The sequence below is a fragment of the Lepisosteus platostomus genome, chromosome 10, assembly GCF_059453375.1.
Source record: "Lepisosteus platostomus isolate fLepPlt1 chromosome 10, fLepPlt1.hap1, whole genome shotgun sequence".
Taxonomy (NCBI): Eukaryota; Metazoa; Chordata; class Actinopteri; order Semionotiformes; family Lepisosteidae; genus Lepisosteus; species Lepisosteus platostomus.
Genome location: NC_142620.1, coordinates 10,074,863 through 10,100,063, shown reverse-complemented (window position 1 = coordinate 10,100,063; position 25,201 = coordinate 10,074,863). Strand labels below are relative to the sequence as shown.

General features: G+C 48.1%; 2 protein-coding genes and 1 long non-coding RNA gene across 8 annotated transcripts in view; 2 read left to right on the top strand and 1 right to left on the bottom strand.

Moving 5' to 3' along the window:
- ktn1 (kinectin 1) overlaps positions 1–7,967 on the top strand; it is a 34,459-nt gene extending 26,492 nt beyond the window's left edge. For 5 of the 6 annotated variants that reach the window (XM_088648060.1, XM_088648059.1, XM_088648057.1 and 2 more), the window contains 11 exons: positions 2,047–2,136; positions 2,362–2,442; positions 2,695–2,784; positions 2,876–2,968; positions 3,067–3,138; positions 3,486–3,560; positions 4,040–4,123; positions 5,411–5,494; positions 6,011–6,103; positions 6,876–6,983; positions 7,139–7,967. In XM_088648060.1, coding sequence (XP_088504186.1) covers positions 2,047–2,136; positions 2,362–2,442; positions 2,695–2,784; positions 2,876–2,968; positions 3,067–3,138; positions 3,486–3,560; positions 4,040–4,123; positions 5,411–5,494; positions 6,011–6,103; positions 6,876–6,983; positions 7,139–7,168 — 900 coding nt within the window. In that variant the 3' untranslated portion in view covers positions 7,169–7,967. The remainder of the gene's footprint in view (positions 1–2,046; positions 2,137–2,361; positions 2,443–2,694; positions 2,785–2,875; positions 2,969–3,066; positions 3,139–3,485; positions 3,561–4,039; positions 4,124–5,410; positions 5,495–6,010; positions 6,104–6,875; positions 6,984–7,138) is intronic. The other variant, XM_088648061.1, reaches the window with a different exon arrangement.
- A 9,807-nt stretch (positions 7,968–17,774) lies between these two features.
- On the bottom strand, positions 17,775–21,090 carry LOC148653267 (uncharacterized). Its single transcript, XR_015941635.1, has 2 exons — positions 19,932–21,090; positions 17,775–18,059 (listed from the first exon to the last, which is right to left on the bottom strand). It is a non-coding gene; the product is annotated as an uncharacterized LOC148653267 (long non-coding RNA).
- The window catches only part of LOC148653266 (E3 ubiquitin-protein ligase pellino homolog 2), a 31,191-nt gene continuing 25,372 nt past the window's right edge, over positions 19,383–25,201 (top strand). Inside the window, exon 1 of the mRNA XM_088648056.1 lies at positions 19,383–19,754. Within this exon, the coding sequence (XP_088504182.1) occupies positions 19,678–19,754 (77 nt within the window). The 5' untranslated portion in view covers positions 19,383–19,677. The remainder of the gene's footprint in view (positions 19,755–25,201) is intronic.

The following is a 25,201-nucleotide window of genomic DNA, read 5'->3' as shown; positions in this document are numbered from 1 at the left end:
TCTGATGAGTGGGAGTGATGCCAGCTGAGTCCATGTGTGAGTGTGGGCAGCCCTAGTGTGGCATTGTTCATCTTTCAGGGACAATGTATACCCTGCAGGCTAAACCCTCCCCACTTGGGACGAAGCGTGGTGCCAGCAGCAGGGTACTGAAAGCTCCGTGGTTTCTCAGGCCTTCCTCAGTGGTACCTGTAGCTTGGCTTATTTCCACAGCTCTGACTTCCAACACCGTGCATGGTAACCTACAGCTGGTTAGCGTTTGTTATAATGTCTGTTCTTAAAGGTAAGCGTGTGCTCCTGTTTTCTGTAGGTATTTAGGATTTGATATGCAGTCTATGACCTCTACAAGGGCTTTCGTCTTGTCTATTAAAGGATGAGCGTGTTCTCAGCCCTGGGGGCGGGGCCCCAGAAGTAGGCTGTGAATAACAAGTTCTTCAGAGCTTCTGTTTATGTAGCAGTGAGGATGGCACACACGTGCTGTACAAAAACTAGATTGTCGGAACATCTCTTCAGCAAAACGGGGATGAAAAAACGTCAGCTGCTTACTTGGAGAAGTTGGGTATCAAAGCAATATTGTAGCGTTTTGTGCCTCTAGGTGCCGTGTCTTTATGCTCCTCCGTTTCATTACCTGTTTTTAATCACTGGCTGTAATTAGGTTTTCTGCAAGAATTGGATAGAAACAGAGGAGAGGCTCTTTAAGACTCAAGAGCTTGGAGGAGAGGAGATGGGTCCTCTCTAGGAAGCACTGTGACCCACTGCAGGTTCTCCATCCATGGGACCCTGCCAAGCCGAAGTATTGTTGATTTTCAAATGCCTAGTGAAAAGAAATTAATTAATGGGGTTCCATTAAGGGTAATGTAGAATTGCTGTGTAATAGATGTACCAACAATTCATCTAGAAGGCTAGATTAGGTCACTTAATCCGAACTCCTCGTGGAACTGACCCTCCCCTGCATGTACAAACTCGAAAGGGACTGTCGTTGGCTAAGCTCTGCAGGTCCTGAGGTCTTCCAGACGCCACGGTGCCCTCGGGTCCCTTCTTTAGATCCAACTTGTCCTGGACGATGAACGTGTTGTGGGTGTAATTTCCTGTAAGTGTATTTAGAGCTGCCTGATGGGTTGTGTTTAAAATCACTTTTCAGAGCAACAGACCGAGTGCAACAGCCGTGTCTACCTCCTGGATAGGGAGGGGCTTCTCTTTGTGCTGGTGTGGTCCCTTGAACCAATTCTTCCACATGTCACGTCTGTTTCCAGATATTCATCCATCAAGAACTTTAACTGTCAAATGTCTAGAGCGCCGTGGCTCTTGGGTGCAGGAGTAGATGTTGCAGCAGTGGGTCATACAGTACGCGCACCGAGAATCCGTACCTGGTTTTCATTTCTGATGTGTGCTGGTAACCAGTATCCTGTCAAGTGAAGATTGTCTGCTGGCTGGAAGTGAAGGCGGGAGCCGATCTTTGGCAGGGGTTCAGGGGGAAGTGAGCTCTGAGGACCGAAGTGCTGGGACTGTGCCTGTTCCTAAAGACACCGGGATGTGTTGCGGTGCTGCAGTGTTCGGGTCAGCTGTAGAGTGTGACGATTGAAGCTGAAAGCGTCCAGCGCTAGTCACTCAGAACAGAAGGCTCGGGGACTGGAGCTGACGTGAACGAAGAGAGTGGATGCAAAGGGTGGAGCTTCAGCCACCAGCTGAGATCTGATGGCTTTTATGGCTATACGGTTGTTTCTGATTACTTGATTTTAAGTTGGTCTTTGTGTCGTTTTTTGTAACTGCATCTATACCAGGCGGAAGTAGAGTAGGCCTCAGGGTGGTTAGAGCAGAGTAAATGAGATATGATCATGCTGAAATGACAAAATTGCTCCCTGCCGTTCTCCTGCAGTGAGGCCTGTCTGTCTTATGCTGGGGACTGCAGTTATTTTACGGAGTCTCGCCCACTGCAGTCCCGGCAGGTGTGTGCCTGTGCATGATTTATATCCGCATGGTTCAGTGCCGTGTGTAGGTGTGTGCGCAGCGTGGGGCTGCGAGTTAAAGCTCGTCTCGTTGCCTCTACAGGAGAGTCAGAAGGTCTTGGCTGAGGCCGAGGCTCGGAGCAGAGAGGTTCTGCACAGGCTCTTTCCTGACGTGCCCCTGCCTCACAAACAGGTAACCCGGCCTGAATTGCTATGCTGACGCTAAATGCATGAAAACTGAGTGAACTTGCATAGGGATGAGTACAAGCTTTTTAAATTTGTACTCGCTTTATTTAGTGCTCTTAAAGGGGATTTGATTGGTATTCATGTAGGTTTTTGCCTAGCTCCTTTGCCAGTTTGTAGTGGTTTCCTGGCTGCAGTGATATTATTTAAAATAACATTTTTTTCCTCTTTTTAGAACCATGAGGAGTGGCTTCAGGAGTTTGAAAAGGCAGCAAGAGAAGTAATGAGATCAGCACCGGCAGATGGGGTATCTAAGGTGAGCCCACGAATCCCTCAGGATCTGCTCTGTAGGATTGCCCGATTTGAGCGCCAGCTAGAAGCAAGGTGCACAGTGGGTTAAATAGTCCTGTTCAGAGTGAATGTTTTGGCACAGTTCTAAGATGGGGAATTCAACGGGTTCCTGACTGTGGCAAGGCATGATCTGCCTCTCCGGGGAGAGGAGTCTGAGGGGTGGGAGCAGGGCACTGCGACAGAGTTCGTACCTGATCTCAGGCCTTTGTCTCTGCAGGAGCTGGAGGAGAAGCTCAGGGAAGCGGAGGAGACCCAGAGGATTCTGCAGAAGGACTGCGAGACGTACAAGAAAGTGCTGGCGGAGACGGTGAGGCCTGCTCTGGGAAGGGAGCGGGGGGGGGGGGGTCATGTCCTTGGCGCCTGGGCGGCTGTGACTTTCCTTCCTGCCCCGTCCACAGGAGGGCATCCTGCAGCGGCTTCAGAGCAGCGTTGAGCAGGAGGAGTCTCGTTGGAGGGTGAAGCTGGAGGCGTCGCAGAGCGAGCTGAAGCAGGTGGGCCCGGGGGCTCCGGCTGCCCTGAGCTGGGGCGCACAGCAGAGTGGGGTGTTCTGCCTGCTGAATCCCAGCGCCTGCCTGTGTCTCTCTCCTAGGTGCGTGCCAAGGTCGCAGTGCTGGAAAGGGACGTGGATAGGCTGAGCATAGAGAGCATGGAGGCTGAAAACGTGAGTATCTCCCAGCACTGCCAGGGAAGTCGTCATGCACACGGCATGCTGGAGACCAGGTGCCCTCATCTTCAGCTTAGTTTTCTTTATTATTGAAACGGTTAATTTCAGACAACCCCTGTGATTGACCGAGGCATGAGAACTGATGTTCTTCAGTTGCAATGTCACGTTCCAGTTATCGTGCCTGCTGGTCCTGTCAAGGTTCCTGTTGTAATTGAGGTTGCATGCAGGTGACGTTAAAGGCTTTTATGGGATCCTGTGCACGGGTTTTCTTCTCTGAGAAAACCTGGGCACTGCCATGCTGTGCTAGTGTGATTGTTCGTATCTTTCGATGTCGGCTGTGGCAGGAGAGGCAGCACCTGGAGGCCGAGCTGGGCAAGGCGGAGCGGGAAAGTGCCACCTACGTGTCCGAGGTCAGAGAGGTGAGTGCACAGCCTGTAGCTGGGCAAATGGATCAGGGATCAGTCCTGCCATAGATGCGAGCTCACAAATCCTGGGCAGCACCTTGAGCTCATTCTTTCACATTGCTGTCCGGATCCCAGTCTGTCCCACTTCATTTCCCCCGAGTTATCACTTCGGCGAGACTGGGCAGCTGTACGATTTCTTAAGAAAGCTTACAAACGAGACGAGACCATTCAGCTCTTCCAGTTCTTTGGTTATTGGTAGCAGATCCAAGGATCTCATCCAGCTGTTTCTTGAACGAAGCCAGGTTACCGGCTTCACCAGCACAGCTGGGAAGCTTGTTCCAGACCCTGACCACTCTGTGCGTAAAGACGTCCCTGTTACAACAGTCCTTTTAACTGTTGACATCCACGTGTTTCTGCAGCCCCTTTCTGTGACTTTTTTAGAGCGGGCTTGTTTGGAATCAAGGCATCTAAAACAGTTTTAAACTTCATTTCAGCTGAAAGATCTGTTGACTGAATTGCAGAGCAAACTTGATGGTTCATATACTGAAGCAGTCAGGCAGAATGAGGAGCTGAACTTGGTAAGACCTGTCGCGACAGCGTAGAGCAGCTGCTTTCCCACAGTCCCCTGGGGCCAGCAGTCAGAGGGAGGGGCCACTCTGACTCAGTGGATGAGCAGTGGTGGTTAGCTCATCCACAACTTCAAAAGCGTGCCATGCAGCAAGTCAGAAAGATTGTTCCTGCTTTGTTTCAGCTTTTTACATCTTGCCCGATGGAAGCTGTGGATGACAAGCCATTCAGTCCTGCTCGGTCTTACTGGGCCCCACTAACATTAACACACATGCTGACAGGCCTGGAAACCTCACTTCTATTACTAATGCATTTGCTCACAGACAGCCTGTCATGCAGCACTAACACAGTCTCATTCAGTGAAGGGGATGTGCAGTGTAATAGCTAACACGTGGTCAGAACAGGGTATTCAGATACAACTACCTTCACCCCGCTACATTTTGGTTATCTATGCATTTGTGCAAAGTAATTTTTGCATGTTGTCACTCTCGGACGTCGGCAGTATTTTCTGTGTCTATGATGCATATTTGAGGTTTTTAATGTTACCTCTGTCCCCATGTAAAACTGTCCTGACAGACATGCCTTCCCTCTTCCAATGTAATCCCACCGAAGAGGCTGTGGTGGGTGAAAGGTGAAACCACTGAAGAGCTTTCATTGTGGTATTAATTTGATTGTTGCTGATACTGGTCTACAGGGCAGTGCTAGGTCCCAGCTGGACTGTACAGTCTACTGCCTGTAGCCTTGGAGCACAGCAGGCGTAGGGGCTGTGTTTTCCTCACTGTGGCTTACACACAGTTTCCCCACAGAGTGTGCTTCAGTCCGAACCAAGTGACATTACGGCCCCAGTGGTGAAAATATCCTGCCAGCAGCTCTTCAGTTCGGCCCGTTTTTTGTTGTACTTGCCTTGTTTGGTACAAGCATCTCTGTAGATTGTCAAAGCTACTGGATAGAAGATTTCATCCATTGCAGATGCACGCCAGAATCCTTTGGGCGATGTTAATTTGGTGGTGCTGGAGTGCCATTCCCACGCTGTATAGTTCTCAACTGCTTTATGCAGTGTTAATTTATCATCAATCACTGAAGCTCAAAATTGCCCTCCCAGAAATAGCCTGGGGTATTGCCCATCAGATTCTAGCGTATCTGCTTTAATTAGACTTTGTGGACTGTGTAGGTCCTGAGCCAGATGAATCAGCTGTGTCCTGATACCCAGGGCTTGGGCACTTCAGGCCTCCTGTGTGTTCTGGGAAGTGTGTGACTGCAGGGGGCTTATGGGTCCCTTGTCTTTCCCTGTGCTTCAGTTGAAAACCCAGCTGAATGAGACTTTGTCCAAGCTGGAAGCAGAGGAGAGCGAGAGGCAGAAGGTGGCCGGGGATCTCTACAAGGTGAGGCCTCATTCCGCTTCGTTTCGCTGCAGGTTTGGCAAGGCGGAAGAGAATTCGGTGTAATTGAACGCTGCAATTCACTTTGGAATCCAGTAGTTTCCATTTTGGGAGTACTAGTGATCCCGGAACGCTATCTGGCCATCTGAAACGGGACACGGGAATTGTTTGATGTTCCTTCCATATCCTCAGATTTGCCGCTGTTTTGTTTCGTTTTGATTGTTTCTGCCCTGGGAGATAAATCGTTTTAATCAGGAAGGAAAGGGCATGTCTTTCTTTGTGCACAAGACGTCACCAGTCTGCAGTCTTCGTGGGCACTGAGGTGACCCAGTCACAGTTTCTGAATACGGGACCTTGCTTCTTGAGTGGGAGACACCAAGGGGCTTGTGTCTTTGGAGCTTTAAGGAGTATCCTGCTGAAAAGACTTGGCAAGACCCAGGCTCTTTTTGCAGTCCTTCACACGAGAAGCCCACACAAGCTCAGGGATACACTTGGCCTCTGCTCTCTTCCTCCTCTCAGGCACAGCAGTCCCTGGACCTGATTCAGGCTGAGATTCTGAAGGAGACGGCCCAGGTGGACCTGATAGACAACAGCACCATTGAGACGCAGAAGGTGAGCCGAGAGAAAGGGTAGAAGCTGTGGGGGAGGCGTGTGCGGGGGGACTGGTGCGCGTGAGACAGGTGTTCTGTGTGTGCGCGCAGTTGGCTCTCGTTGGGTTGGTGTTCGGCGTTGGTGGGCCGTAAGCTCGGAATGACAGGTGGGGAATGCAGGGTGCACACACGAGTACTAACCTGAATAGGTGATGAGGGCATCGCAAAGAAGAGTGTTTATTTGAAAGAAACCAAACAGCATCATCTTTCAGCTTCTCGCAGCTTATTTTTTTTTCCCACCCTGGATCGAGCCTCACTCCAGTTGAGTATAGGCTAGTGAATAGAAGAAAGAGGTACAGGATGCGATTGGTTATGCTACGTCGTGGCGTGGTAAAGGTTGCCAGGTGTTCAAAAGCGCAGAGTGATTGCATTTTGAATTTGTTTACTTTTTAAAAAGGTTCTAAATAATGCATGGGCTACTTAAAAACACAGAAAGAGGTTACGTGCAAATTTAAAGTGCGGTATTGCAGAAAAAGTGCTGTATAGTACACACACATTGCGTCAGCTCGTAATGAAGCAACAGCGTTACATTTAGTCTGGTACCTGTTTAATGAGACATGAATTAGTTTCGAAATACCGAATGGTATTTTTGCTGTATCGTCCCGTGATCGACCGCAAATGTTGCATTTGAGATGGTTGGTTGCCGAACCATCGATGATCTCCTGCAGTACAGTACGCCACCATGTGCGTGCGTGCAGCTTCCTCCCTATGTGACCCCATGTTCCGTTTCCCAGGAAACGGACAGGAAGGAGAAGATGGCGGCTGGGTTGAACCAGACTGTGATGGAACTGCAGCAGCTTCTGCAGGCTGTCAACAGAAAGCTCACCAAAGGACAGGAGTGGGTAAGACAGGGGCTGAGGGCAGGGGAAGTTTTTTTTTTTTTAAATCTAGTGCCTTAAAAAAAAAAGAACATCCCAGCAAACGTCACTAGAATATAACTGGGTATATGAAAGGGAGTCAGATTGATTTTGGATCTCTGCGTCTTTTTTGGTTTCAGAATGAGGACAAATACCCAGCTGAGGCGTAGAGAGTCGGGGGAGGTCCTGCCTGTGACCCCCATCTTAACACAGCCCCTCCCGCCCGTCCTGATCGAGTCCGAAACACCTGCCGGACTGGCCCGCCCGCTACTGGAACGAGCTCTGCTCCCGTGTGGACAGGCGTGGGCCGAGGGGAAGGGGGTGGAGGGGGGTGTCCGGTGTCCAGATTCAGCAAATGACAAAAGAAATAAAAAAAAAGCAGATTTCACAAAACAAAATCCAACTTTACATTCCTGAAGACTACAAAAAAAAAACAAGAAACCGGCAAGCGCTATAGACTGCAAGCAATGACCTTTAACCTTCGTTTCCCCTTCGTACCAGACTTTTAATACGACGCAGAATTGTTGTTTATTAGACGATCCGACTGGGAGACAGCTCCCGTCTTTAAATGTGAGTTTTTAGGAACATTTTATAAGGAAAAGGAAAAGAACACAGACCTACCTGTTGCGTTTTATTCACTATATGTTGCAGCCTGGGGCCCAGGGGGGGCAAGGCTTGTTCAGAGTCCACCGGCACCGGCTTGGCTCTGGAGGTCCAGCTTAGTGACCTGGGCTTGGAGGATAGGGCCCACTTGGACCCTGAGCCCTGAGAGACGTGCTGTGCTGATTCAGCAGGCCAGGCTCACACGAGCAGTTTGACCTATGTTATTAGTGGGAACACAGGCTTCCTCTCTTTCATCTTTAGTAATCACTCCCTACTCTGTGGCTAATTTCATTCATACCGATTTTATTTTTGTTTTTTGTAAAAGGTGACAGTTTAAAAAAAAAAATTAAAAGGGATGCTTGGTAATCCTGTGTCGTTGTTCTGAATTGCAGCTCGGGCAGTAGCAGCTGTACCCAGAAGTCCCTGTGAATCGGACACCTCTTTCAGGAGGCCGAGAACTGTCATTTTCTTGATATCGTTGTTTCGGGGTGACTGCTGGTGCGTCAGATGGAGGTCCCCGCAGTAGTTTGGAGTGTACCCGTCAGGAGAAGCTGAAAGAAAGCTCCTTATGCGGTATAAAAATGTTACGAGTTGCAAACGCGAGGAAACCATTTGGCCCGTCTAGCCTGTTGGGTAGTTTTTTTCATCCAAGGTTGTCAACCAGACATTCCAGGAAGGAAACCAGGATGGCTGGGTAAACTGTTCCACACTCCCATAATCCTGTTCCTCTTGTTTTCCACTTTTACATGCACTTCAACATCGTTTCCACCTTTGTCGTCTGGTTTAAATAAAACTTAAGTATAAAGCTTAGTTTCTGGCGTTGGGGGTAATGAAGTAATAGCTTTAAACAAATGATGTGTGGAAAATGCAGCAGTCAAGGGTAGTTTTAAGATCTGCTCTCCTGTATTCCCTCCAGTAGCCACTGGAGGGCGCTCATGCTTTAGGATTTGTGTGGCCAGCTTGTTAAAGCATTTCCACTGTGTCCCACATTGCACTTAGGTCTCTGAATTGCATCCATGGCCGGATATAGTCTAGCAGGATGTCTGTGAGGGGGGGGACTGCTGGAGCACAGTGGGACCCATTTCACCCACCAGTGAAGTGCAGTGTCCATGGGTCAAAAAGGCTATATTGAGGCAAGGAATTATTAAATTGACAAGTATAATCGAAATCCTACAATAGCAAAACAAATTCTCCCAGTCCCTGCTCTGCAGAAGGAGTGCATGTTTCAGAAAGCAGGTGCCTGGAAAGAGAGGCAAGCTCTTATAAGTGGACACTCTGAAGGCACTGGGAAAGCACAGTGAAGACAACTGGTCAGTCGGGGGTCATGACCACATGCGGCAAGCACTGGGTTTACTGTCTGTTACAACCATGACCAGAGGTCCATTAATGAAGGCTGTAAGGCCAAAACATCTGTCCTGATTGTTGAGTGGTACAGGTTTTTTAAGACCATCCGCAAGGTGCTTCATCCGGATTGTGTGCAGACCATTTGCTGAAGTGTGGGGATTTGGGGTCTGTGTACCAACGCGGCTGAAAGGACTGACATTGGTTAACCTACAGAACAGAACGGTTGTGGAAATGCTGATGGGCTGTGGGAGGGTGCAGTGTTCATGTTAGTTGGAGGCTCCATGATATTCCAGGAATGCTACAAGAACAAAGCGCTTAAGTAATTAAAACAATACCAGGCAGGCTCTCATGAAAGGACCCACTGTCTGTTTTTCCCTCGAACCTTCAGACAAATCTCTTTAGGTCATGTTTGAACAATCCCATTTCTGTGTCGGAAGGGTGTATTCAGCACTCCCCTCTGGCAAGAGAAGGATTGTTTTCAGAAAACTTTATCTGGACCCTTACCATGTTCTTCCCCATTTTAGTCCAAGAAGAGGCCAAAGCAAAAACCCCATTTTTAGCAGCTGCCTCTACAGGGATATTGAAGCTTAGGGAGGTCTGTGTTCAGTCCGTCAGCTTCTCCTTTTCTCGTCCTGCTGGTTTTCAAAGAGCTTGCTGGGTGTTTCTTAGTGGGCCCAGTTCCTTCAGAGCCAGCCGACGGTTGCCCCATTCCTGTGGGCAGAGATGTATTTTATCCGGGGGTAGCGAGCTCCTCGTGTGCTGGTCTGCTTCAAGGGAAAGAGGGTGGGAGTGAAACAGACAGAAGAAGAGGCCTGTGAGAGGGAGGGAGGGACAGGTTCAGTAAGAAGACTGCAGAAAAACAGGCACTCACTTTATAGGCTAGAGGTGTGCCCCAAGTCCTTAATTGTCTGTTTTATTGGGGTGCTGGGAGATTCTGGTGTTGCTTGTACACCTTTCATCTGTAGTCCCCCTACGTTGGAAGTATAGAAAGATTCAGGCCTGTGAATGTTGCTTCTGCTATATTCCGTGTTAGTTTCTTTAAAATGTCTGGAAGCGTGTTTAGTTTTGTGAGTTGTTCTAGAACACAGATGGGATTGTTTTATGCTGCTGCGGTTGGTTATTACATTAATACAACTTGATTTGCCTGTGTGAGGAATTAGCACAGTGCTCCTGTCCCGTTCCGGCCCTGCCGAGAAAGAGTGACCCTACGTTAAGCTGTATGTGGGTGGCTAAGGGAACTGTTACTGAATACACCATTACATCCTCAATAAGGACTCCAATCCTCCATTTACATGCAGTTCATTTTTCAGAAAAGGGAGGGACACGTTTGCAACTGAGATGTTAAAGTGCAATAAAGATGGATGAAATGCCTTTCCCTGAAAGTGCCAAGAAGCTCTGCACTGCTTTCAGGGGTGCAGTTTGAAAAGCTGGGTTCCTGTGCAGCAGCTGTAGCAGAAGAGGGTTCCCAGGTGGCAGCTCCGGTATCTCGGGTGGATTGGAGAAGGTTGCAGAAGTGCCGAGGTTGGAGAGCTGAAAGGGAAGTGGTGATCACTCTTTGGTTCCCTTTTTTTAGCAAGTTTGTTCAGATAAACAGCCTATTTTTGAAGATCTGTAGTTCCAAAAAAAATCCTAAACAATGCAATGAAACGTACGAGCGTGGCCCCGGGTTTCATCGGGACGTTATCGTGGTAAAACACTCTCAGGCGGGGGGGGGAACATGATGACACCTCCTAGAGCTCGCTCACTGTCGGGGATGTACTGCTCGTACTGGAAATTAACATTAAAATTGCACCCTACAATGCCGTGAGGAGTTTGTCGAAACGCCTGTGCCCTCAGGAGCAGAGTTGAGGGGGTAGGCCAGCAACGTTACAGCACAGCGCTGCTTGAACTGTGGCTCCAGAAGGCCTAACATACAGCACAGCAGGGTGTGGACACCAGTGTTCGCCTGGGTCCTACTGCATGGGCTCACAGAACAAAAGGGGCCTTTGTAATTCTCTCGTATCAGCAAATAGCATCCCCGCTACAAGCTCGGCACATTCCTGCCATTCCTCTGCCTGTCACGCTGCAGTCAGTTGACCCAGCCCAGAACAGGCCTGGCTGTGAGGAGGGTGTCCCCCAGCTGTTTCCCAAGCTCACGGGTAGACGGAGGGGGAGTAGATGACGTTGTGTCCACGAAATTGACGTTTATCCCTGGACTTTCAACAGCCCCTGCTTAACCCTGGAGGAAAAAGAGGCATCGCAACTGCAACATCAAGGAAAGTGAGTGTGGGCCCACAGGGGAAAAGAGAAGGAAAATGTAGATAAAAACCAGGTGGATGCCCAAGTCTGGACTGGCTACATGTGTCAACGGACAAGGCAGTTCTGGCTGGACATTTGTTTATGGTTGGCCCTTTCCACATTCCTACCTGTGGCTCTTTCTCTTATCTGCTCATCACATAAACTCCAGCAAGGGCCTGTCACCTTGACAACTGGTGGAAGCACCTTAGCAATTCTCTGGAATGACTGACCGGCGAGACCAGAGACGCTCAGGACTGGGGCCCTAAACCCCCCCTCCTTGTCTTTGTTTTGTTTGGCCCTTGGCTCACTCTGAGTTTTGCATTCCTTTTCACATAGTGTTCTCAGTCTAAAGGGTGTCCTACAGAGCCTTGCTCTGTCGCCAATAAGGACGAAGAAAGGAGACAGACGAGATGAGGCCATTCAGCCTGCTTGGTAGTTAGTAGTTAATTGATCCCAGGGTCCTATCCAGCTGTTTCTGGAAAGAGGTCAGGATGTCAGGGTATCGGCTTCAACAACATGGCTGGGTAGTTCGCTCCAGGCTCAAAACCTTCTCGCTAAAGAAGTGCCCCCCGTTCTCATTTTTAAATAACTGTCATGTAATGTACCTTCCACATGTGCTCTCTGCTTATGTTTCACTAGTCGTTCTGAGGAAAACTGCTGAATTGAGCATTTTGAGAACTTGTATCAGGTCTCCTCAGAATCTTCTCTGTTTAGGACTAAAAAGGTTCTGTTTCTTTTGCCTGTGTTTCCAAAGCTGCAATATCTTCTATAATGTGCTGACCAAAACTAAACACAAAAGTCCAACTGAGGCCATACTAGTGTGTTATAGAATTTTAACATATTTCCACTAATTTAAATCCCCATTAAGCTCTATATCCTCAGTTTTTCTTTTTTATTTCTTCCCCACATTGTAGAAGAAGTCAATGTTTCAAATCCCCTTACAAGCAGCAACTGAAGCACCTGTCAATGCTAGACTTTACCACGTCTGTCAGTCACTTGATTAAATTACTTCACACCCCTCTCCCACTTCACACAGTTGAGTTGGAGGGTCCCCCAACTCTCAAATTCAGCCCGACCCCTCCTCTCAACCCAGAACAGGGCAACTCCTCAAAATTCCAGGACGCCTGCCCCTCTGGAGCAGCACCGAGCACCTGCTCTCCATTAGGAGCGTGTTTGTTCAGAAGTGTCTTTGATCTCCCGAGCGGCTGCGATACAGGAAGTGAAGATGCTGAAAAAGAGCTCTTCTGGGCCGGGCCTGCTGTACTGATAGACCGAGCGTGGTGAGGTAAAGGCCTGTTCCCTGTACCGGAGGAGAGGATAAGTTCAGCACGCAAGCTGTAATGTGCTGAGGAGCACACACTAACACGTGTACTGTACTAGTCCTCACAGTTATGGAGTGCAGACTTGCTCCTGACAGGGCTGCTGAAAACTCTAGATGCTTGGTTGGCTTATTCTGGAAATTGCAGCATTTAATTGCATTGGCGAGTAATTAAAAAATGTGTGGAGAGCAGGTCAGTCGTGTCCTCTGAGAAAGAATAGTACAGTTTGTACCTGCCTGTTGATACTTTGTCCTGCAGCCATGGTTATAATTAGTAAATCCATTCATCGGTACTTATTCATGAATTTTAATTAGCTTTACTTGCGGTGCTTCGATTCGGACACCTGCGTCCGTGTTTGTTATAAGCTTAAAGTTCTTCCCTGATTTGGTTCTAGATTAATGTGTCTGTTTACTTCTAGACATGCTTTCTCACTTGAAAGGTGGTTTAACAGCAATATAATAGGTTTGATTTTTGCAGTCACTTGGCGGACCTCAGCGTAGTCTGTAGCTCTTACAGACATCTCTTTGCATGTTAAACAAGTCTGTGCACCTAAGTACTGTAGAACAAACTTTAAGCAACAGCAGGGAAAGAGGGCAGGAGGAGTAAAACCCTTAGCATTCTAGTGTTGCACTTTTGTTGGGAACTTCATAGCAAGCTGATTATTCATGCAGAGTATTGAAAGCAAACAAGACTGGGGAAAAAAAAAACAGATATCGGTAATCAGTTATGTTTTTCACAAGGCTCTGCCCCCTTCTCCAGTCTGGAATATGTTAACCAGTTCAGCTTGACTGCTTCAGTCCTCGGTGAATTATCTTGGCCCACAAAAAAATCCACCCGTCTCGAGTGGACCTTGTGGTTTTCAGTAATGGTCAGCTGCTGACAGAGCCCAGCCTCAAACGGGTCACATCTGGATTACGGGCCTCAGCCTGAGATTCAGACAAGCTCCTTTATGGACAGAGCCACTTATGTTTTGTGCTTTTTAATTAATGATCTGCATCCCAACGTGACTAGATTCTTCCTTTCTAAGCTAATCTCTTGATTATCCTGGCACATGGTGTGTCCCCTGAGCCTGGCACAGTATCACATGGCAGGCCATGTGTTGTCAGAGTGGGTCACAGGAAGTTTCCGGGCTCCTGCGCACACACAGGCACATGACACCGACCTTGAGCAGTCACCTCTCTCACTTCACAAAGGTGGCACGCCAAAGTTTGCAAGCATCGATAGGGAACCTAACCAGCAACTGTATCTCCATGGTGACAGGACTCTTCCTCCTTTGCTGGCTCTCTCCCAGCATCCATCTGATTTGAGATAAACCCTCTAATCCCACACTGTCACGCAGCGCAGTCATCACTGTGAGAGAGAGGCACGCGGAGGGAGATGGGTATCTCCTAGTTCCTCAACTTCTACCAGCCTGCTGTTCTGCCCGGATCCCTCCTTTTGTGTGTCTCATCCAGGTCCACACTCCCTTGGCCATTCCGGGTTTCTCACTTCTAATATCTCGCCCACTTTCCCCTTCTTTTCTCTCATACCCATCCTTGTGGCCCAGACCTCCTCCTTTTCTTGCTGCACCTAGACTCAAACCACAAGTGCACAAAACATCCTTCTTCCCAGATGCTCTTTCAGCCCACTCTTCCTTCCTCTCTCTTCGTCTCCCTTCTCTAACCTCTTCCGCCCCTCTAGCTCAGTGTTTCAGCTCTCAACCCACCCAGCTTGGCTCTCTCCCATTAGCTCAGCTCTAACCTCTGGCCCACACTGCCTCCCTCCAGCTGTGCTGTGTTGTGAAAGGCCGTGTGCTGCTTCCTCCTTGTTCAAAGCTGTGTGAAGTTTTCCCAGCTGCTCCTCCACAGTGGAGGTGGGCTCCGGACCGCAGAGTGCATAGCTAGCATTCCGTGGACATGTGGCAGTCTCACTGTGGGATTTTGGCTGTATCGTGCACTGATGTGTTCCAGCACATCGTCCAGTCTGGTACTGTTAGCACTCCAGATCATGTCAGTAGGCTGGTCCATGTGCCTTTCCCTATGGAGTGGCTTGCTGGCATAGTGGGCTCCACAGTAATGGGAGTGGAAGTTATGGAAACTGAAAGCTGCTTTTGCCTCTCCATTATCTTTGACCATCCATTGTGCTGTAAGGCGCAAATGGACCATATCCTTTCTTCTTCATTCTCTGCAAGCAGGACACACACACAAGCCAGATCCACCCATTGTGTTCAGTTAGGATACCGAACATTTTTGTGTCCTGTTCTCCTGCAAGGTTTTGATGGGGAACAGTGTTTTAGCTGGCTTGTACGTGCGTTTGTATGTCCCCGTGTCACTACATCACCTAGAGCGAGCTCGTCCTCTGGTCTTCTTGCAGAGACCAGCAGGCCCAGCTCTGCACAGGCTCCCTCTCTACCACACAGAGACGCACAGAGACGCACAGAGACGCACAGAGACGCACAGAGACGCACAGAGACGCACAGAGACGCACAGAGACGCACAGAGACGCACAGAGGCCTTGCAGGCTCCCTTCCACTCTGAAGCAATGACCTGCACAAATTGAAATTGATCTGCTGGTTAATTACCACATGGAAGACAAGGGTTGTGGAGGGGAGGAGATGGGGCAGATGGGTTTAAAGGTCTGTGAAGTGTGGGCAGCTGTGGACAATGGGAGGGAGTGAAGTGGGAGCTTGTTCTAACAATAACCCTGAAGATATTTTCAGCTTAATATACGAAGAGACAAATTGTGTCACAGTTTTTAAAAGGGAGGATCTTCATGAAGGGAGAAGCGCGGAACGTATTCTGATCAATGAGGACCTTTTACTTATGTAACTGACCTCATTATGCACTCAGATGAACTGATATATCTATCCCCATGCATAAAGGGGGGATTTTTTTTTTTCAAAAGAACTTTGAAACATCCCCTGCTGAAAACCTGCTCTCCAGCTGGACCGGAGCGGAGCACCGTGCAATGTGTCACTGACAGTGAAGAGATGTGCTTTACCTGCAGCAAACCTCACTGTCTCAGAGTACGGGCAGCAGATCCTGATCATCTTCCCATGCTGTACGCATCAGTGTCTTACCACAGGCAGCAGATCCTGATCATCTACCCATGCTGTACGCATCAGTGTCTTACCACAGGCAGCAGATCCCGGTCTATGCATGGTTTTTATTCTAGCTGAGCCATCAGTTAATGAATTTAAGTGTTGATTTATTTATTCATTCTTTTGGGATGTTAATAGTTGGTCATCATTTCCAGACAGCTACAAGATTTTATCACTACCTTGACACCTTTACTTTTTAGGACCCAAAAACTAGAAGAGAAAACCCAAGAACCCTTATGAGGTTTCATTTCGGTTATAGCTCAAGCTGAAGTGTAATACAGAAAGGCAGTGGGGTCCTGAGGAGCAGATTTGGGCATCCCTGCTGTAGATACATGTTCAGGGGTAACCACAGGCTGGGAAGTAATAGTGACATGTGACATTATTTTCTAATTGAAATCTGGAATCATGCTCTCTTTCCAATAATAGCCTGGGAAAACAGTCAGGTCAATGATGCTTACTGATGCCTGGACCTACACTATCCGGTTAAAATAACTGAACCTTTTTTAGTTTTGAACAGAGATCTGTATTCAAATTCACCGAAGGCTCTGACAAAGTCAGTCCAGAAACAACAGTAAAAGAGGGAAAGAGGAACCAGAGGTTAGAATGTGGAAGCGCATTTAAAGGGGTTTGAAAACAGGAACAGGGTGCGCTTCTGTGTGCAAATAGCTGTGGGAGTTTTGAACAAGCTACCCAGCAGTCCCGACTGGATCAGGTCCTTGGATCAATTAGCTACTAACTACAGATTACCTCGATGGGCTAAATGACCTCCTTTCATTCATAGATTTTCTTACAATTTTAAGACGTGTCAGAGCTGGAAAGAGTATTTCTGTCAGTGTTTTTAGATTAATCTTATCAAATCTAGTATCTGTATCCACCTTTCTGTAATTGTTTTTAAGAAACGGGACAACCATACCCAAAACAGGAGAAGCCTTTAATACTTGGCCAGGGCTGCATCAGGCTCAGTCTGCGCTCTGGCTAGGAATGGTCATCAGTGGCTTCTGCCATTATAAAAGGCTCACTGGCTTCGTTGAAGAAGCAGCCCAGGACCGGGCGGAGTGCGACTGCGCATGTGAGGGAGTGCGAGGGGCTTCACGTGGGTGGAGAGCAGGGGGCCGTGGGGAGGGGGAAGTCAGGGTTGGGCTTCTGGCTTTGTGCTTGTGACAGACCTGCTGACTGTGCCATAGAGAGAGAGAGAGAGAGAGAGGGTGAGTTTCAGCAGCCCTCAGCCCACTTACTCCTCTCCTCCCTGTACCGGGACTCAATCACAGATTTCTGGTGCCGGACCTTTTCTGTCGCCGCTCCAGTGTTATGTGAATGCCCTTCCTCGGACTCTACGAGACAAAGACTTTGACTCTCTTCCAATCCAAACTCAAAACGCACTTTGTTTTTTACTTGTTTTCCCCCCATTCTGCTCGATTTTCCTTTTTTTTTTTAAAGATCACTTTATTAGCCCTACACAATTTCTTGTATTAGGAATTTGTCTTATCGCAGACCCCAGCTCGCTCTCCATGAGACACACAGACGGGGAGAGAAGCTTGGGGTCAGGGTGCAGGATCAGCCATTTATACGGCGCCCCTGGAGCAGTTGGGGTTAAGGGCCTTGCTCAGGGGCCCAATGGAGTAGGATTCCTCTGCCGGCCGCGGGATATGAACCGGCAACCTTCCAGCCACAGGCGCAGATCCTTAGCCACAGAGCCACTGCACCGCCCCAGTTTTACCACTATGTACATCGTGCTTGGAAAGGTGCTTTATAAATATAACCTATTACTATCACTCCTTTCACCCCAGACTCGCGGCCCAAAAAAAACAAGGGCATGAGAACAGTTGCATACGACAAGGGGGAGGTCTGGAAGGCACGCCGTACCTGTGGGGAGTTAGTAACACATTGATCCAGCCGTTTCTCACAGGAATCCAGGGCATCAGCTTCAACCACATGGCTGAGCGGCCCGTCCCAGACTCCCGCCACTCTCTGTGTCAGGAAAGTGTCTCCTGCCCCCACATTTAAGTGCACGTCCTCTCAGTCTGCACTGCGAACCCTGTTCTCCTGTTCCACTGCTGGATCCGAAGCTTGAGGATTGTGATCACCAGCGCCTGGTGGCTCTTTGTTAGGCTGATTTCAGGGCAGCATTTTTTTTTTTTAACATCACGACAATAATTGGACACATTTTTGCTTTATTGCATCTTACAGTTTGAACAACATCACTTGATTACAATTCTGCGTTTCAACTGCGTTTTTATAAGTGCACATTCTGTTGGTGCTTTTTCTTGCTGTCCCACGTCGTCTAGATGGTGAAAATGATGTCTTTTGAAGGCATTCCTCAGTGCTTAGTGCCCCCGTCTTACATTAATAGTTTATGCATCTGCTGCCTCCAACCTCTTGTTGTGACTGTTTTTTCCTGGTTAGTCTCTTTCACTAGAAAGCCTCCACACACCTGGAAACCTTGAACACACAAAGCTTCTTATAACAGATTTGGTTGTTTTAATGTGTGTATGGTGCCGTGTTCTTCAACAGCACAGCTCATCTCCCGACAGGCAGGCTAGGCTGATAATGATCACGCCGCTCTGCTTGCTCCTAAACGGGCCATTAGTTCTCCTCATTCAGCAAGGGCGTTTTATTTATTCTGATACACTGAAAGTCCATAAGCAGGTTTTGTGATTTTTAGCATAAAAAAAAAACATTTCACGATCTCCTCTGTAAATTGAAAACAGCTTTTGCAGTGTGCACGGGGTGCCGGATTAAATGTTATCTTAGTCGCAACATTCCTTAAAAACTATCGGTCCCATCCTATCCAAGTACATTGTCTCCAATTCCGTCTTCTTTTATTTCTTTGGGTAATAAAAATATTATTAGAAACTTTTTTTTCTTGCTGATCGAGACCAGGTTAATCTCCGGTCCACAGGACATTCAAGCGATTTAAGGTATTCTTTTAGCTCAGGGTGTTTTTCCTGTTTTATACCTGTTAACTGTACCTTCACAGGATTTCATTCAGCAAAATCTCACAGCACCACTGAGGCCCCGCCCCCCGTTTGAATGGTATAGTCCAATAACAGGCTGGAGTACTGGAGACACCCCTCCTGACACACCCAGGTGGTCACACCCACTCCTAAGAAGCAAGACTAAGCTTCAAACTAAAACTCCTTTCGCGCTACAAGTCACTGATCTAAATAAATATTTTCAATTTTAAGCACCCCCCGCTCCCTATTTATTTCCTTCAATACTCTCGCAGGGCTCTGTCTTTTTTTTTTACAACTACCTCAATGAATCCTAACTGTTGTCCTACTTCACTAATGTAAACCATACGTTCTCTGCTGGGCTAGGCTTGATAGACCCCCTTCACCTGTGAAGCCGCTGTATTGCCAGTTCTCTTCGAATAAAATAACCCGGCAGAAAAATAAACGGCTTAGAATATTTTAAATTTCCCACATGACAGAGGGCAAGAGGTTTATCTCTTTAAGAATCCCCTCTCTTTTACTCTTTGTTTACATAACAGCAGGGACCAACCTCGCACCAAGAGTCAAGAATGTGGAGAACTAGAGGGGGGGGGGTAAGGCAAAAGAAAACCCCATATTGCGTTGCGTATAACTAATAACGGAGAAAAGACGTATAATTATGAGAAATAATGCTGCTTTAAATATAAAACACTCTATACGAAGGCGCGTTTTGGGGAAACGTCATTGTTCAAATGAAAGCCTGCTCACGCTTTCTCCCCCTCCGTGAGCAAGGTGTGGTCGATGGTACATCCCGCCCCTGCTCTGGGCTGTTTTTGTGTCGCTGTTTCAGAGCCCATCCAGCGGCCAAGTGGAGAAGTACGCGGTGTAGTGGAGGCACTTCAAAACAAAAGTTTCTCCCTCGTTTTAGACGTTAAGCAGACGGGAGCAGAGCCGGCCGACTCACCGGAGAAACACCTCTCGGCGGACGCGGCGGCAGCTACACGTGACAGATGGCTCTAACCCACTCGTTGTGAAGGGTTTCCCTGCTCTCTCTGTGTGTGTATGTTTCCCCCCCCCAGCGGTGAGGACGACTGGTTTTTGTGAGCTGCGTAGTTTGCAAAAGCCTGATGTTTTCGCCGAACCAGGAGGAGAACTGCGCCCCCATTAAGGAACCGGTGAAGTACGGGGAGCTCGTCGTGCTGGGGTGAGTGGGGAAAAGACGGTTACAAGGTGGGGGATCCGTCGGCTCGCTCGCCGAGCGACTTGCGGTGCTCCCGAACTTGGGAGAGGATACGTGCTGTACACATCACTCACTTGTACAGGACTCTTCCGCGCTGCAAGGACACAAACTCGGACCTGTTCGCGCATCCTAGCCACGTACCTGTCATCGCTGACAGGGCGCCTCTCGTCGCGACGTCTTCCCGGAGGTTAGTTGTCTGTTTTCGGGCAGTTCGAGGCAGAACAGTTGCCGGAGAAGAAAACAATCGCCTAGCGCGACCGACACGGGCGTCCCCCGTTCAGTCCTAAAAGCCATCTGGAGCGGCTATCCGGGCGGCGAGCGAGGGGGGGGCTCTTCTTTGGCATGTTCGGCCGCGAATAAAACAAACAACAACAAAAAAAACCCCAAACAAACAGAAAAACAAAGAAACCGTTACCGGTTCAGTAAGCGGCTGGCGCTTTTGATTTCCTCGGTGGGTTAAACGAGGGGAGGGGGAGGAAACGCGGTTGGGGAATGTCCTCTGGAAATGTGCTCCCCACCGCACATTCCCGGGAATCGGGCAAGTCCCGTTCGTGGGCGATCCGTTTGGAGCGGCAGGCGAGGCGTGCAGAAGTCGAGGATATTTTTTTCTTTTTAGAGAGGCGCACACGTCGCGGTCCCAGATATTTCCGAAGCTGTTGGGCTGGTTGCGTGCGGATCGGGTCTTTCGCGGCGTGGATGTAGGTTACAGTAGTTGGTGAGGGAGAGAGGGGGGGAGGGGTTGGGAAAAGTCTTAGCTACTGTACTAATCGCGGGATTTCTTTTCGTGAGCTACCTCGCTTGACCGTGTTTCTCTCCCCTCCCCTCCCCTCCCCAACCCGCTTTCCAGCGGTGGGTTATTGTGCCACGCCGTGTGCTTTCGAGCCCTCGCAGCCGGGATGTTGGTTTGCTAAGTGACCAAGTTCGCTATCCCTAACGTGGTGATGTGGAGGAATAGGCATCTCCCACATGAGGCGTCCCACATGATCGAGCTACCGCTGGGCCAGATTGGAGCAGCTCAGTTGAATCGAAAGTTCATGCCCTGTGGCCCTTATCCGATGTGTTAACCCCCCCCCGCCCTTATCGCATCGCTTTCGCGGTTATGTTGAAGTAGCACTTGGTATGAGGTGTGAACGCGGTGCCCTGGATACAAACGGCTGCAGATGAGCGGTGCAAAAAGGCCACCGACCCCCCCATTACGACGCGTCCGGTGGTTCAGTGAGCTCAGGTCTAGCCGATGTGGAGGAGTTTGCGGGCCGGCCTCGATCCCTGGCGGGCTGAAGGTGCTGTGCAGGTCGGCGGCGACCGCACGGGCCGGGAGAAGAGCGGTCACGTGGAGCAGGCTCCCTCCAGAGCGAGCCGAGGTGATTCATACATGATAATTATCGCCAGATTATGCAAGCCCTAGGATGTTCCCGAAGAGCGCTAATGTGCTTCCTTTCCCGGGGATTAACATTTTCGGGGGATTTGATGCGAGTTTTAATTTTAGCACCAACAACCCTTCCTGCCTCCCCCTAACGAGACTAGGAAATGATTTGTCGTTCATTCCCACGCCGCGGTCCCGTCCGGCACCCAGACAGTTCGAAGTTGGCTCCTGTCGGTGTGCCACCAGCGGGATGTATTACTCATCTCTTTTCACGGTGTCTGTCTCCTCTTAATACAACTAGACAGAGCCGTGTGCGCTTGTTTTGTCTGTTCCCTGTCTTGTTATCCTAGAAATCAGGAAGCGCGGTTCTCTTCTATTTTTAGTGCACTCGGTACTCGGGAGTATGATTATCGGAGTCACTTTTAATGAGAGCGGGTAGACCAGCCTCACTGAAAACAGACAGCGGGGGGTTAGTTGTGAAGCCTGGTTTCTGAGACAGCCGGCTTTGCTCCTTGTCGTCTGACGAATCTAGTGCTCTCGCCTTAGATCGGCTGTTCTTTACCACAAGGGCATCACGCCTGATTTAAGATCTCTCGCAGAGAACTTCTTTTACGAGCTGGGGTGACCTCATTAACACATCAATGGGTAATAAACGATCATGTAAAGGAGTCCCACTTCTGCTGGGACAGTAATCTGCTAACGTGTAAAGATAACCTTTTGGTGAAGACGTGTCTCGGCTTGCGCAGAGTTTGTGATTGACCCACAACTCTTGTTAAGTACCTGCTTTCCAGTTTTGACCTATTGAATTTAATTATCTGGGATGTATATTTTGGACCCATGAATTCCTATTGAAACTGGGCCTTTCAGTTTTAAAAAGATTATATAATGTGATAATGTACATGAAGTGTGTCTTATCTGTGTGTGGTAGGAGTGTTAAAATTGCTTTGGGTATAAGGAGAATGTAAAACCTATAGTGTAAGTTGCTATGAAGTACCATGGTGAGGTACTGTTTTTGCACACAAACACTACATTTAGGTGAATCTGACCTCTTGATGAACTTGATTAAACTGCTGTTACAGAACATGCACCATTTAGAGTGTATTTTTTTTTCTTTAAATAAACCTGGAAATATGCTCACTGTGTCTACTCATAATGAACTTTCAGAATGAGTACAAGCTAAAACAGGAGCTCTCTGCTAAATCAATCTAGCTTTTGACCTATTTTGACTGTATTATTAAGGGGAGCCCAGTTTGTAGAATAGCTTGGCTTTCCATAGTGCCTGAAAACGTAAAACCAAAACTAAACCATATGCAATTGGGTTTTTTAAAAAGGAAGTTCACAAGCACCGTGTACTCATGGGTTTGAAATTAAAGATTTAGTAGGGAATGCAATAATGCATTCAACAGTTTTGATAGCGTTGAATGCCTCATGAATCTAGTGCAGGGGGCATGGGTTAAAAGCACTTGAATTCAGCTGATCTTAAAAAATTTAGATGCTAGCTTGAAATGTGTTCCTGTTTTTGTTGAAGACCTCTTATCTTGACGCACTCGTACTGGCAAGCTAAACTAACAAAAACCTGTTGGAAGCGTGAGAGCTTGGCTTTCCACACCTTTGCTCAACACAGTCGTTTTGTCTTTAGATTATGTTGTTGCCTTTACACTGGTCTGACTTGAGTGAACCAGATGTCTGCTGAACTGCTGGGTGGAACTGATAAACAGGCGCTCGTGTTGCAGCAGGAAGGATTGGGCGTGACACTCTGGTGGCCAGGGTTTCTTTAGACATCTCGTTATGAGGAAGTGATGAGAACTGTGATTGGTTGCGGTCCCCAGATGATATATCCCATTTATATGTAAATTGAAGATATAATTTCTGTTGGCAAGTATCCCACTCATTACAGTGATCATGAGAGCAGTAGAATTTACCATGTGCCCTTCCAGTGCAGTCGCATTGCTATGGGAATTGGTGGGCTCCGGAGATAGTACTTGGACCCAGGTCTCAAAGATCAAATCTAGTGCTTCATATTTTCTAGATTAAGTCTGTTATCTCCATCATTTGTCTCAAGCATTTACCAAACATCAAGTTAAGGAAGGAGAGTACATGAGATTTAACTGCCCTTTCAGCACTTGGGTCTCGCTTTTCTGCATGTTCTCCCACATACCTTTTTTTTTCCCGTCTCGTCTTAACGTTTTAGTTTGGTGTTGGCATGGAGGCGCATACAGGCTGGTAGGTCGTGGCTCCGGGACTAATAATATGAAAGGGAGTATTGATGAGACCGCTGGAGCTCAATCTCTGCAGCTTCCTGTGTCCATTGTGTCTGAGGGATGGAACCTATTAATTGTGTATTGTGTCTCCCCCTCACCCCACCCCCCCCACAACAAGCGGCCTTTGTGAGCAGCGGCTCCTAGGAGACATCTCGGGGATAACTGCGCAGAGCCAAGTCAGGTCTTGTGGTGAGCTGAATCGGATCTATAGCCCGCAGACTGGAGGGGAAGGTGACCCTATCGCAGGAAGTAGGCAGTGGGACAGCAGTACGTTTCCTGCAAAAACAAGACTAAACTTTTGCAGAAGTGCGTGAGAGATTGTTATAAATAAATGATGGGCAGCATAAGAAAAGATCAGGAGAGAACAGATTGATGCAGCAGCGGTGACTTTGTACTGGCAGGGTCGGCCGAATAAATACTATGGTATGGAGATGACATGCTCTGTATCTGGACTGTTTATTTTACATGTTTTTTTAAAAACGCAATTTGTCAAGCCCATATTTACTCCCCGTCTTCCCGTCTGATCCCTCAAAACTCTGGTGGTGTGAAGCTTAACAGCTTACCCTCTTCCAGTGCAGTCTCCATGCACACTTGGAGGGCTGTCGGCCAGTTCACTTGATTTAACAGCCTATCCTGGTTCGCGCAAATGAGCGTAATCGCAGGGTGTGGCCAGACGTCTGGGCCTTTGGGTGCCTAGGCCTCAAGGAGCACCTACTCGGTCTGCGTCTGTATGGACTGTGGAGGTGAGCAAACCCCATGGTTATCCTGGGCTGTAGGATCGCTGACGTATCCGTAGCATTTCCTGTGCTAGGGAGCCCAGCCAACACTGACAACTCTGGAAGGCTGGGATTTGCATCACCAGCCTATCAGACAAAGGGGTCTGCTGTTGTATGTTGTATGATACACTGGCTGACTTGGATAAACTGTAAGATGCTACAATATTCCACAAAAATGCTGAATGTTTTCCGATAGTTTGGAATCTGTTACTATACCATTGCAGATAAGCCAGTGAGCATGCTAGGACTTGGAATTGCTTGTACTCTACAGAGGCCTGTGTAGGGCTTTAGGTTTCAAAAATAGTTTGCAGTATTTTTCAGCCATTCATTTTCTTCTTTTAGGAAACTGAAATCTTTTCAGCTTATGTGGCCTGAAAAGGAGTTGTTTAATAGTCTCTGTGCAGGAAAAGCCAACTTCTGTTTTTGAATCTCTGTAGTTGTAAAGGTTAGTGAAAATGTCCAGTTGGTGTGTTTTTGCTTGAGTACTCTTTTCCTAATGAAGCATAGTGTGTTCAGGAAAGGAAGGAATATGAAACAGTGTTAGTAGCGTGTTAGAGTTATGAAAGCCCGAGGTGAATGAGCTGTTTTTTTTCCTGAAGCTAAAAGTCTAAATCACTGCTTTGTTTTGACACTTTCTTACAAAGGATTTAACACCTGGCACATTTCTTATAGAGAGAGGGTAAAAGCAAATAAACATTTCTAAAATAACATTCCAAGATAATTATAAGAAGTGTTGTGATTAAAAACCGCTAAGATGTAAGTGTTTTTTTTTTTACTTTTAGAAGGGAAATGAAAAGCCAGGTTTAGACTTGGCAGGGTGGGTACTCTGAAGAGAATTGTGTAAGAAGTGGAAATTTGCAGAGCAACAGGGCCGGTCTTTCCACTGTCTTCTGCGTGCAGATCCATGATGACACCAGATTCTAACAGTCTTCACTGGAAGAGCAAGTAAGCCTGAGCTCTGACCCCTCACGTGCAGGGACTGCTGTCAGCTCTCAGGTTTGATCAGCCAGT